Genomic DNA, 13,534 nt, shown 5'->3' on the forward strand with positions numbered 1-13,534 from the left:
GATAACAAGCCTATGTCAAACGTCATTGAGTCAACTGTCCAACATCTCAAACTCTACACCAAGTGTCCATACAAGGAGGGGGGGAGAAAGCAACAGGGGACATAGACAATCGCTGTGGGCCACACACCGTATGGCGTATATCCATCCCCTAACGTTCCGAAGTCCCCAAGGAGGCCGTGAAGGAGAGGGTCTATAAGAAAGAAACCAGCCGTCCCTCCCTGTATCATGTAACATTCAAATTCTTCAGGACCCCGCTGCCGCTTCCGGTGTATTGGGCAGGCTTGAGCTGAGCAAGCTGAGCGATGGCACTCGAAGACGGGCGGTGTGTTTTTATCGGCAATTTGAGCAAGTCTTCCTCAGGCTGCTCGTCTTCAGCTCGAATGTCGCTAGAAGCTTCAGCTGTGTCGAGTAACGGTTTATTCGTATCGGGGTCCTCAGCGGGCACTGACGTGTTATATACAGCCGTTGCCATTCCACCGGCATTATCTTCATGTGTTGAGTCGGAACCGTGGACCACATCTTCGGAGCGTTGATGAGCCTCCCCATCTCCTGACAACCCTCGAGAGACGTAGGACTCACCTTCATAATAAGTTTTATATAGAAAACGAATAGCGCTATCCGCTGCGGCGTCCTTGGCAAGTTTCTTATTCTTGCCCCCGCCGACGCCAATTAAAACATCTTGTGCTGCAAGGGAGCAGAATTACAAATGGAAAGAGTAAAGTATGTCTTTTGCTTACAGTCGTATATGCTGCATTGCCAGTAGGGCTCGTGTTGGGGTCCACTCTCCTGGTACTCGTATCGAGGGACAGCGCCTCGAAAATGGCGCTGGTACGTGTTATTGAAAAGATGAACATGAGCTGAGAAGAGAGTTAGGAAACGCCAGTAACCACGAGCGTAAGCTGAATTTACCAGCCATGTGTGCCCAGGTGCTGGAATGGATGGGGATGGTGAGCCTTTATGATTCTCGAGGTGAGTTTATATGGCACTCGAGGGCTCGATAATAGTTATGTGGAAGGGAGTGCACGTACAACTTCTTGCAGTGCACTACTATAACATCACGGCATTACGAGGTTTCTGGCAAAGCGATCCTGACCAGGGGATGGAGCAGTATGAACAACAAGCGTTTTAAACGCGGTTGTATAGGGGTGAATAACAGGGAAGGGTTGGGTGGGCCACGGAGAAACTGAGAAAAACACTTCGATGCTGCGGCGGCAGCTCCTGTAAAAATCAATTCAACCATTGCAATGGAGGTTTCTTAGAAACAACGGACGGATGTCGGCCATGTTAACGCCACTTTGATGCGTAACCGAAAATAAAGGCCGCAAGAGGAAAGGAAAATCTATCCGCGCACTTGACGCTTTTCGCGGCCCGTATAAGTAGGTTCATAGTTGGAAGGCGGTGAGCTTGAAGGTAAGTTGTAGAAATGCGTCTAGTTACGCCTTGTTACGCTGTACAAAAGTTGTGGGACTGCGGTCCGGTTAGAGCTTGAAGATACGTTGTAGAGATGTGTCTACTTACAGATTTTCCGCCTTGTAACGCCGCACGAAGTTGTGGGTGTCTAGGTGGAACCTAAGATCGAGTTAGTGTATTAGTTGGCGCTTCCGACGCAGCAGAAAAGAGAGAAACTGTCGTAAATGCACTTTTTATCCGTTGCGACCAGCATTATACAGCCATATCTGTGCGTTTTTTGAACGCAGAGCTCACAGCAAAAGGAGTTATGGGGCGATGCCATTTCGTCCCTGTCGAAAGAGGCTCTGCAGAATTCTCTTTCGAAAAGTGCAAGATTCGTGGACAAGGGTGGTAGGGGGCAGATTCAGGAGGGTTTCGTTCTTGACAATCACAAAAGCCTTGATCAGTCGTCCTGTTAGTTGACGTTAATCAGTACTGTGTCGTAGCTGTCTTGCAAAGATGGTTATTTCCCAAAGAAAGGGTATCATCGTTATAGTATTGCCGTTGTTCACCACCATATAAATGGGCAGAAAGGCTTCATTCTGAGGAGACCTCAGAGTCGAGATCGCCGTGTTGGAGTGAATTGTTGAGTTCAATCGTGGGAAGTATTTTTAATTTTCTTGGCTTTCGACCTTACTTCCTCACAATTTCTTCGAGTTCTCTGTCGAGAGCGACGCCGAACAGTACTGCTGAAAGCCATGAACACCGCAACGGCCCCAGTGGACGAGATTCCATCTTCTCCAGACACCGACGAAACTACTACCCCCATTTCGGAACCCTGGACGCCTCTGATTCGCTCCGGAGAGACTTCACCTGATTCAGAAGTCGTCGAGGACCCGGTGGTGACGATGCAGAAAAAGAAAAAGAAGAAGAAACCCAAGAAATCCGCGAAAGCGAAGGAGGCAGCGGCGCTCAAAGCGAAGGCGCAAGAGGCTCAGGATGCCGAGGACGCGGAAAGTCGACCGCCTGTCCTCTGCATTAGCAGAAATAAGCATTGGCGGTATATCAGCTCTTACCACGTCGGTGCTATTGTTGTAGTATTATATCTCTATTGAATACTGAAATCTCTTTCAGGGTCCGTGGCTCCAACTCCCTCTCGAACTCCTAGAATCTTTGCTAGTCCTGAATATGGATCCAACGACGCTAACGGCTTCACCTTCCGAAGCCATGGCTACGCGTCCTCCTCCTCTCCTACCGCCACCGATGTCCGCTAAGTCTCGAAGCATGTACGGGCTAGGTGACTTCTCTCCGCCAGATTCCCCTAGGAGCCCATACCAACAGCAGTACCAACCGCCTCCATTCCCCCCACCTAATCCAGGAAAAGCTACACCCCCACCCATAGATCCTGGGGTCTTCCGCTCCGTGACTTCTATCCGCTCCCTTATTGATGAAGCAGCAGAGCTTTCTGTACGTGCTTCGTCTGGATTATCAGCTGCAGAACTGGGATCTATGAGAGGAGCATCAGGGCTCAATAATAGCCCCTGGGCTGCAGCTCAGTCACTTGGCTTCAATCCGCTTGGAAACAACAACAGTAACGGGAGGAATGTCGCAATGTCTGCAATGCGCATTCATAGGCTACGAGCCCTTGCCGTTCAAAAACTAGCTCAAGCATACAAGACTGACGAGGTTGCTTCGAGTGTAATGGTTATGCAAGGAGGGAGTGTATTCGATGACCTTGCAGAACGGATATTGAAAACTGGTGAATAAACATGCTTTGCCTTTGCCGCTTGATCATCACATACGCGCTCAACAGATCCTAACAACGCTGACGCTAAATATGTCCATTTCTTCCATGAGAAGATTCCTTCTCGACAACTTGCCGAGTCAACCACGCCCAAAGTTCTTGACGAGTTGATCGCGGCTCACCCTCAGCATCTCGAATATTATCGCACTCGCGGGATCGTTCATTGTTTCCGGGACGAGTATCCACAAGCAACCAAGGACTTTACCTATGCCTTGAAAGAAGCCAGAGCCGCACGCAAAGCCAAGATGATGCACAGAAGCAACAGTGAAGGTCATGGGGTTTCCAAGAATGGCAAGCGGCGGAAGGGCAGCAGAGCTGGCCACACGAATGGGCAAGCCCCTCCTGATGGTACCAGTTCGGTGGATGACTGTCAGGAAGGATCCGAGCTTTTGCTGCATCCTTCCGTTTTGGCTGATGCGCCTGATCCTATCGAGCCACAACTTCTCTTTCTCCGAGGTGCCGCTTATCTTCAACAAGCCATACACATGATCGAAGGTGCCATTCTCAAGCTAGAGAATATCCATAAAGCTCCTTCCGTCGACGGCGCGGAACTGAGACTCTGCTACATCGAGAATGGAAAATATGGTGGGGTGGAAATTGGCAACCCAGACGGCCCACTGGGATCAAAGGCCGCACCAAAGCTGACTGCGTATAGGGCCTGGTTGGGGGAGAAGGAGTTCAGGGAGCAAGTAACCCAGCTGCTGAAGAGGAGTCTACGCGATCATGAGAAGTTTCAAACTCATTTTGATTCCCTTGATTCTCCGAACGTTATACCCCCGGGGGATATCGCTTTCCAAACCGAATACGCCTTTCTTCTGTCAGAATCTATCCGACCAGGGAACCACGCTAACATACCCCCGCCTATCAATCCAGAGGTACCTGCCATGTTCACGACTTACCATCCGCTTCTTGTGGAATCTCACTTTAGCGTGTTGATCTGCATGCTGATGTTGGCTGACCTTACGAATATATTGCCCACTTTCATACGGACTGCGGCTCTTGTCGACGGATTAGAAGGGTATCCGGTATTTCTCCCACCAAGGTCAATGGGCCAAGCCGAGTTCATCGAGGTACTGGAGCGTCTTGCTGGTGGATGGCGGAATGGTGTTCAGCCCCATTCGTTGTCCAATCAACGAGGTAAGGGCCGGCTAGCGATTGACGCGCCGCCTGTGTCACCTTCTCGGCTGGTCAACGGCTCGGGCATGTTGTCCGCCTCGTCCTCTTCGTCTTCATTTGTCCTCCAGGGTGTCAATGGTTCGAGCAGCAGCTCAATGCTCAATGGCCAACTTCATTCTGATGCACCAAAAACTAATGGGCATACGGAGCATCACGAAGAGGATCAAGCTGCGGAACCATCACGCCCCGATGCAGCTGAGGCATTGGATTGTGCTCGGATTCTTTTGGCCCCAGTGTACAAGCGCCAGCGGGAGCGCGCGGAGAAGGCCGCCATGGAGAAGAATGTGGGTGGCAAGAAGAAACCTATCCCGATTAATATTCCCCTCCATGGACCACGAGTAGAGATTATTTTGGCCTGGTTGGGGGCTGTTCATTTGCCTGAGCTGGACGTTTGATTGAGGCGGTTGGAGGGCGCTTTGCTTGTTGCTTTAAGTACGAACATATTATCCATGCTTATGCTTCTTGGTTCCGGTTATCATTATATTTACATTCTACGTCTTGTGGTGCGGGTATTGCAATATCTTACAGGCATAGATGACGGGTGTCACATCCTGTCGGCTTTTGGATTTTGGTCGTAAGCATCCGCTCATCCTTGTTCGCTCTTTCTTTCTTTTTCGTGGCATCATCTCTAAGTGTTGTCCTTGCACATACTTTGAATGCACATGTCAGGTCAAACAACCAATATGTCATTGAACTGAAATTCTGATAATATTCGATATCTGTTGCACGAAACCCAACCACATTCAAAAATCTCCACAAGTCCGTCAAAAAAGATCAAAAAACTTATTGGGGTGAGGCATGGGGAACATTCCCGCCGTCGCCTGTTAAGGAGCTGCTGCTGTCGTACGTTAGATGGCTCCGGCGCAATGAATGCTCCAACTGACAATGACATTCTCGTAAATCAATGTTTTCCGGGTGTGATTTTAGAAGGAGGCCGTTCGTTAAGTTTCTTAGAGTACAAAAACCAGGGGTTCACCTGTGCTTCCTCAAATAATGGAATCCACAAAAAACTGGAGCTATGAGTGCACACACGTGAAGTGAGTCACGATCACTGTTGTGCCGGTCGCCAAGGCTCGAGGACCAAGATGTTGGCAGGATTCATGGCTCTTGTAGGAATCGTAAGAAAGCGATCCTCATGACCAGGTTGCACGATGCGGAGGGCAGTGCCTTGCTGCACAATGTAAGTCCCCCAAGTAGGGTCATACTTATCCTCCACACTGCCCTGATTTATGAGGTTCATATACCCGGGGAGGCCACCTGCGTCGTGGAGCACTTCTGCGTCAGATTGACGCCTGGACGTTGATGATGTCGACGCTTCGATGGACATAACGCGAAATGAAAGGCTGGTTGCACTTGGCATGGTGAACATTTCTATGCCCTCGGGCGTACGAATATGCTGGCCTTGATCATTCACAAAGTCGAAGGAGTAGTATTGGATGGATGCCAGGTCGCCACCCCAGACTCGGATCGAAAGGTTAGGTCCTAGTCGAGAGGAAATCACCTGTTCTCTAGGCTTGGGTTTGCCCTTCAAAGATACGTTGCAGCAAAACCAGCCTTTGAAAGATAGCTGATGTTACTCACACCAATAACGTTACGTTGCGCCCCGTCCGGATTCGCCTTCTTGTATGCCTCCATGGCAGCCGCGTCCTCCATGTTAAGCATCCACACAGCACGCTCGAGACTGCCATACGCTTCGACGGCCTTCTCTGCGACTTCATCCCAAGTCCATCCAAAACGTTTCATGCGATAGCGCACGAATGACTGTATCTGAGCGCTGCTAACCTTAAGAACTTCATTAGAACTCGTGTTCCGTGCAGGAGCGACGATTTCATGGCTCAATTTGCCCTTCACTGGAGCCGGGGTGGACGCGGCGGTGGCGCGACGCCTCTTTCTTCGAGTGTTGTCCGTTTTGCGCCCAATAGAGTGAACCTCGGTTGTGGATGCGGAAACGGTGCGATGGTTATTCTTGTGAGGGTCGCCTGCTCCAAAGGCAGGGCAAGCCTCGGTAAAGCTTGCAGCAAGGCTGTAGTGCAGACGGAGAGCGAGATACATATTATGTAAGTTGTCCAAAATAAATTACACCACCTCTGAAATCACTTTTTCTTGCTCAAAACCGTCACAATCGTTGTCCAGGCCCCGGTCAGGACGTTCTACTACCTTCTATCTACCATTTCTATTGGGTAGTATCCGCGCCGCTGCCAGCCAAGGCTACCCGAAGAGGAGATCTCACCTCGAGGCCGACCCAACGACTCCGGACTTTCCAGACCTCCTTCCCCTCGTGCCTCAGGACATGTTCTGGGTAATCGACAGCTGATCTAAATTCCTCGAGGAGCTAAGGGTCAACGTTTCAACATTCTACTCTTAGTCTTCTTGCTGAACCTTGACAATACATCTGGTTCAACAAAGTTTGCTTGTTACCTCTCTTGAGTCACTCTATAGAGTCCCCATGCTTCATGAACAACGGCGGGGAACGTGACTCATGTCTATGGATCGCGCCTGCGAGTTCCACCTGGTCTTTTCAGAACATAGAGCCGACGAATCGTATCCGTTTAATGTTTCCCTGAATTGAGGGGTTCGCGCAGCCTGTCTGTCACTGTCAGAAATCCCAATTTGTCGCTCGGAGATATTGCACTTTCCCAATCAATCCAGAGATGCCTGCCATGTTTACGACTTACCATCCGCTTTTTGTGGAATCTCACTCCAGCGTGTTGATCTGCATGCTGATGCTGGCTGATGTTTGCCACCTCTCTTGAGTCACTCTATAGAGTCCCCACGTTTCATGAACAACGGCGGGGAACGCGACTCATGTCTATGGATTGCGCCTGTGAGTTCCACTTGGTCTTTGCAGAACATAGAGCCGACGAATCGTATCCGGTTGATGTTCCCCTGAGTTGAGGGGTTCGCGCGGCCTGTGACTGTCAGAAATCCCAATTGGTCACTCGGAGAGATCGCACTCCGGCTTAGCCTTGTCTGTATCGAGTAGACGACGATATTCACCCCATTTTCTTGGAAATATAAAATCTGAACTCTTTCAGAAGGTTGGTACCATTGGCCCTCAAACTTCGAACATCTTCTCAAACATTCGTAACTATGACATTCACACCTGGCAAATACGCTCTCGAAGCCTTTTCCGCTACCGCACTTGGTGGCAAGTTAGCCACTGGGAATGGTATAGACGAGGTTGTTACCGTTGCCGATGAAGTACCTCCTTTTCGTGGTCAAATTGTCAGTAGCCCTGGCTTTCGTCTCTTCCGTATGGTACTTAACCACCAATGCTTTGCTGCCACCAGTGGGATATTAACGCTGTGGACGGCAAGGAAGGCGTATACACTATCGCTCTCGACACAAATGGGACTGCATCTGCAGGGAGTTGGTCCCTGAAGGAATCGTCTCCTGAGTCGCCTCCGGGCGGCCCAGTCATTCTTTTCTCGAAGGCCCACGAATGGTATATCTATTCATCTGACAACGGTTTTGCCGTCATCAAGTACGTGGTGTATCCATAAATATATTGGAAGATTCCTCACCATCAGTTTAGAATTCAGCCTGTCCGGACAGATCACTACGTTGGCTCGGACTTCTATGTTGGGACCAATGAAAATCAAGTAAGCGATCGACGACACTGCAGTGACGTCTTCTTTGACTGACTCTTTTAATTTCTCCAAGGTCGCTATTCAAGCAATTCCGGTCGTCCCTGGTGAGGAAGACAAAATACCCTGTTGGCAGGCTATTCAGAAGAAATGAGCGGACATTTTGATGGTGTTCAGATGTTATGCAATATTGCGGCGACAGAATGTATATAAAGTTCCAATACCGTGATATATCAAATTTCCAATTGTGTATTCTGTGGATTATGTTCCAGCTAGCCTCAGATCAATTTTATTCTTCCAATCTCGAGGTCGTACTAAGGAGCGTTTGGCCGAATGCACGGGGTCCGAGAAGTCGTTGTAAGTGGGCGATGCTTGGCAAGGTGTTGAGGATCAAACAACGCGACGTGCCCATGTGACTCGGAGCACAAGTCACAGCTCTCGTCCATCATTCATAAAATCTCCATTAATAATAATTATTAATGTTCTGCAAATGTGGCCTCGGGGTGTTCAAGTAATGTGAGTTCAGTTTATCTTCTATTCCAATACTCGCAATGGCGGAGCTCATCAGCACTTTTTTGCAAAACACAGTTGCACCTTCGTCGCCGTTGTCTTCACCTCCTGCGACTCAGACCAAACCCTCGCGATCTCAGGACGCACAACCAGATTGTCTGTCATCGCTCCTCTCGTCGCCAACCGCTAGTCAGGCTGTCCAAGCGCCTGTCGCTATATCCGTTACTCCCCAGACGAAACATCAGGACGCACACCCTGATATTTCGAGCCCATCATCCCCTACATCGCCAACAGCTGCCAGCCAGAGTTTCCAAGCCCCTCAAGCTACACCTGTTACTCCGCAGAGAGAACATGGCTCGGATCATAAGCCCTCAGTCGACGACACACCTATGGGTTGTAGTTCACATGGAACAGACGAAGGTTACGAGTTAGTCGAAAAACAAAGGCCCTTCATTGAGGCCGAATTGAAGCCTCATTTCTATGATGGTGGTCAACACTTTGCCGATAGCGTGTTTCGCGGCGAAGTCTCTCAAGATTTTATCACAAAGGTTCTCAGCGACGCCAACCTTTACTGTGAAAATCGATGGGTGGGAATTCCTGAAGCGGTCGACAAAGAGTCCGAATTGTACGCGCATTACAACGAAATTTTCGAAGGCGTGCTTAAGCACGGGAACTTGAAACGCACCCGCGACGTTCTCGCTAGCCATAGCGTCACAGCATTCCACGAAGAGGGTATAGACAATGCTGAGCTGAAGTCGTTGCCAGACTCCATGTTTCAAGGCCGCAATCCAGTAGCGTTCCTACCATCTGATGCAAACTTCGTCCCCGATGACTATGAGAAGAAATGGGCCTTCACCACGGCTAAGCACAGAGGACTTGACATATCGGGCTTTCTCGATGCGCCGAAACCCACGTCCCATGATAGGATATTCTCTCGCACCACATTTGAAGCCTACAAGGGTCCTATTGACAAGTTTGAGACACGGCTTCAGCTGCTATATGCCTTCCGTAATGCCATTGCTGGTTAGCTTGGAGTGTTTTTTACAGCTTCCTTCGCGCTAACATTCTCTCCTTCTTGTCTAGGTCATCAAAACTTGTGGAGGAAAGGTATTCTGCACCGCGATATTAGCATTAACAGTATACTTCTTGGCAAAGAGGATGCCGAACCTGGCTATCGCGGTCTTGCGATAGATCTGGACATGGCAATATGTATCAATCGTACCACTCCAGCTTCGCCGGGGCTGATTTCCGCACCGTTAGTTTCTCCAGACCTCATAACTTCCGCATTATCTGACGCAGTGGCTTAGGGAACTCGACTTTTTCAATCTGTTATGGTTTTGAGCAGCGGAGTCTACGGCGATTCGGCTCTTCCTCACGATTATTTGGATGATTTAGAATCTTTCTTCTACGTTCTTTTTTGGATCTGCTGCACTTTTTAAGCGACGGCACTGCCCGCTTTCCTGAAAAACTGGGACTCCCGGGACGCTCAAACCGCAGCAAACGCGAAGAAAGCTTTCTACTTTTTCCCGATCGATGACAATCCGGGCTGCAAGTTGCCCCCGTTCTTTGATGAAATATTCTTCACCCTTTGAAAGCCTTTATCAATTCTTTGAGAGGCAAGTCAAGAGCAAGATCTATTTGAGAAAGAAACCGCGAAACCCTTTGGAAGACCTGATGCCACAGTCAGAGGAGCATTACGCCGAGATTTTAAGATACATTGATACCGCCATCGCCGCGATAGAGGTCCTCCCAGGAGAGAAGACCAATCGTAGGCCATGTCCTTCCAAAGTTCCTAGGCGTAGCAAGCGAGTTTCAACGGGTCCAGCCGATGACTCTCCAGATTCCAAAAGAAAGAAAACTGGACTCCAGGAGGAGGCTGCAGCGGAAAACGAGAAGCCATTCGCCCCAACCATTCCTTCGAAGCTGACTGAAGACAAGAAGGCTCATCTCAAACCGCCTACTGTCATTCTAGGCCCCGGGAAGCGTCCTACAACGGAGCTACCTGACGACTATCCAAAGCACAAAAGAATGAAAACCAGACTCAGAGCCAGGAGGCCACTGAGGAAACAGTTTGCTGAAAAACCATTGCGGATGAAGTCTTTGAAGTAGAGCTACTGCTTTCGTTGTCACGTAGACCAAGTGGTTTTTAGGGTCATGTTGTTTGTACTACCATCAGCGTAATGGCGGAGGTAGAGGTAGAGATGTGTTGAGAAATTGAACACATGAGTTTCAACTCAACTCCGACGCGTCTTGTGAACTTTGAATCGTCCTTTCTTTCTGCATACCACTCACATCGTGCTTGTTGCTTGGGCGACCCCTTCCTCATCCATACGCGCCGGCGATATGATACGTTCCAGCCTCCGCTTGCTCTCCATGTTCATTCTCCCAAATCCCGTACGTCCATTCCAATTGTGCATTCAGAAGAATTTCTTCACTTTGCAGGTCATTTAGAAGTTCACTATTCCCCCTTCGATCACAGACCCACATTATCGCGTACGTAGGGCATCCGCAGACTATGGTTCGTCTATTCTAAGCTGTTTCTTGTAGTCTTCATCTGATTGCTTTAAACCATCTTAGACACCAGCTATATATTCGACACAGCGTTACCTGCTACTCCAACCCGCCAAAGAGCGCATAGCACCCCGAGAAGAACAGCGTTTCTTGAGAGAGAGGAGACGGCTGAGCGGAGAAGGAACACAGTCTGTTGTTGTTCATGCCACTGTCCGGAATCACCTCAACGATTGATATCTGTAAGCTGCTTGAAGTTTCTGCCGTTATGAAGCGGCTCACAACTTCTGCTTCGGAAAATCTAGGTTGCTCAGAGTGAATCAAGGCGTTCTTTCGCTTTTCTTCGACAGGATAATTCCGGCGTTACCGATGATAGCCCTCTTCCGTCAAGTCGCGCTAGTGGTGCGAGCATCAATAGGATTGTATGTCTTGAATTATTCATTCTTTGAACGACTTAATTGAAAGATGCTGTAGATTCAAAACTCCCCATCTTCATATCACGGGTCTTCCGGTGGACGACGTGATTGCTTTGTAGGTCACAGCTAGGCTATTTCTCAGTTCAGAAACTGATTTCTTTTGTGGTTAGAGGCCAAGTATTCCTCTTCATTCAGTAGTATGCGCAGAATCAACTTATGGTAAGTTTTGCGGCTAATTCTAAGTCTTCATAGCCACTTCGCGGGTCGCCGTCCGTAGGTGTTTGGTTTTTCACTCTGGCAGTCTCATGATCTTTCACCAAGAAGCTCAGCAAAGGAAGGGATCACATTTCGACCCAGCAGAGGAACGACAAGCTTGATGTAAGTTGACTTTTGCGATTCGCCTGATGTTTACTCACATATTCAATATTTGGCAATTGCTTCTAGAAACGACATTCTGCGCCGCCTACATCTCACCAAGCAATGAACGGGAATCGCGCTGTAGGAGTTCAAGCTCGATGACCCATCTGCGGTCGAACTCACCATCCACGTCATATAGACCTTCCCAGCAGTGGACTTCTCGGACTTTACAAGAGGCCTTCAGTCGCCCCCACAATCTTCACCTCGAGGTAACTGCAAAGTCAGTCCGATTTTGATCTGTGTCCCACCTCAATTCCTGAATTGACGCATCACAGGACCAAAGACCGAAGACATTATATCCACAATCCCAGTCACATAACGCCAGAATCTTCGAGTTGGATTTGTCACCAATTTTTGAAGATGCTCACGTCTTTGGAAATTCGATCCCTGTTCTTCCGATCTCTGTCTCGGCCCCAATACCTTCAAGGTATTCGCAGGCGCTGTATCAAACCCCCCCATCCCAAGAAGGGCCTACAGATGTCCAATCATCCACGTCCATATTGGACAGCTCCGATTCAAGTTACGGAGTCATCCTTGAGCAAAAGGTGCGTTGTCGTTCATCAAATGGTGTCATGTTACCCTTTTTCGTCATATGCCTGCATGAATCATGAACTTCGACCCTTGTTTCAGAGGAGATGGATGTGCATACAATCACTCAACTGACCTTATTATAGTCGTACGACTACGGAATGGCCCCAACAGACTCTCAAGGTCTCTTAGGATTTCGAAACGTCAATCAAAGCCCTGATGTTGTTTGCGCAGGAATCAACGTTGGTGGTACGATCTTACTTGCCTCCAGTGTTACTACAGGTGAAGCAGCAGTATTCAACAGGTGTTCAAGCGAAGGCGCCTTCAATTCCAGCTTTGGTCTTGACATTTCCAACCCCAGAACTGTCTAAATCAGGTGCCTTTATCGATGTACAGCATGATAGTCATTGTGGCGGCACGGCAACTCCGATGATAAAACCCCACATAGTGGAACCTTCCGTCTCTGATCCCTTTCCGGGTGGATTTGAGGCTCACGTCGACGAACATGGTGTCATTGTTTCCGATAATGTGCGTGTGATCGGCGTTTCCACAGGTAACGATGATGTAGCAAGACGTTTGAAATTTCGCCTTCGAAACTGGTCTGCGCGATTGTCGAAGAGAAGGACATTCCGCTCTGGTACTGGTGTCTTGGCTAGGCTGTCGCGGCGACTATTTGGAATGCAACCAAAGTTACTCTACAAGCGCTGCTCCGCTCAATCCGATTTTGCCGAGACTGGTCACAGTGCAAGCATGGGACTCCCGCAACGAAACGGAATGGATATCTCGAGCCGTGATCCGGATGCTTCCTGCTCTTCTGTGAAAGTGGACGACGAGAAACGCTCTTCTGGGTCATCAAAGTCAACACGTGCTTCTCGTCATGCCATCGATTTGGATGAAAGACATGCAGGATTCGATTCTGCGCAGAAAAACCGCTTATTAAAACCTGGACTTTCTCGCCTGGCTATGTCGATGGGAAGTCCTTTGAAGGCTTGGATCGAAAGATTGCGCGGCTGAGCCTCAATGATTTGATCCTTTAGAGCTGGACGAAGGCATGCAAATGTTCTGGCAGCTTCACGACCCTCTCCGACGACGATCCGACTTGTTCCCTTACATAATGCCCTTCGCTCATGAAATCCGTTTCTCGACCACCTTCACTGTTTGTTTTCTCCTTTTCCTTTCCGACTTCTCTTTTTTGGCCT

The 13,534-nt window shown here is 49.1% G+C and overlaps 4 protein-coding genes across 4 annotated transcripts; 2 read left to right on the plus strand and 2 right to left on the minus strand.

Moving 5' to 3' along the window:
* Positions 1-148: 148 nt before the first annotated feature.
* Positions 149-916, minus strand: LACBIDRAFT_321126 (uncharacterized protein; the record flags this gene model as incomplete). Its single annotated transcript, XM_001874180.1, has 5 exons — positions 149-190; positions 233-558; positions 580-684; positions 738-857; positions 910-916. The coding sequence occupies 5 exons, from the start codon at positions 914-916 to the stop codon at positions 149-151; spliced, it is 600 nt and encodes a 199-aa protein (XP_001874215.1).
* Positions 917-2,147: 1,231 nt separating this feature from the next.
* On the plus strand, positions 2,148-4,764 carry LACBIDRAFT_301576 (uncharacterized protein; the record flags this gene model as incomplete). Its single annotated transcript, XM_001873529.1, has 3 exons — positions 2,148-2,468; positions 2,524-3,148; positions 3,203-4,764. The coding sequence occupies 3 exons, from the start codon at positions 2,148-2,150 to the stop codon at positions 4,762-4,764; spliced, it is 2,508 nt and encodes an 835-aa protein (XP_001873564.1).
* A 653-nt stretch (positions 4,765-5,417) lies between these two features.
* Positions 5,418-6,421, minus strand: LACBIDRAFT_301577 (uncharacterized protein; the record flags this gene model as incomplete). Its single annotated transcript, XM_001874181.1, has 2 exons — positions 5,418-5,894; positions 5,951-6,421. The coding sequence occupies 2 exons, from the start codon at positions 6,419-6,421 to the stop codon at positions 5,418-5,420; spliced, it is 948 nt and encodes a 315-aa protein (XP_001874216.1).
* Positions 6,422-7,459: 1,038 nt separating this feature from the next.
* On the plus strand, positions 7,460-13,349 carry LACBIDRAFT_321129 (uncharacterized protein; the record flags this gene model as incomplete). The annotated part of the gene is made up of 19 exons (XM_001873530.1): positions 7,460-7,594; positions 7,660-7,853; positions 7,905-7,971; positions 8,033-8,063; positions 8,229-8,313; positions 8,483-9,489; positions 9,550-9,721; positions 10,062-10,571; positions 10,909-10,984; positions 11,044-11,165; positions 11,280-11,396; positions 11,449-11,505; positions 11,589-11,609; positions 11,643-11,663; positions 11,720-11,768; positions 11,947-12,027; positions 12,083-12,352; positions 12,482-12,584; positions 12,784-13,349. The coding sequence occupies 19 exons, from the start codon at positions 7,460-7,462 to the stop codon at positions 13,347-13,349; spliced, it is 3,684 nt and encodes a 1,227-aa protein (XP_001873565.1).
* Between the last annotated feature and the right edge of the window lie 185 nt (positions 13,350-13,534).

Source organism: Laccaria bicolor, genomic scaffold, assembly GCF_000143565.1.
Source record: "Laccaria bicolor S238N-H82 LACBIscaffold_1 genomic scaffold, whole genome shotgun sequence".
In the NCBI taxonomy this organism is placed as follows: Eukaryota; Fungi; Basidiomycota; class Agaricomycetes; order Agaricales; family Hydnangiaceae; genus Laccaria; species Laccaria bicolor.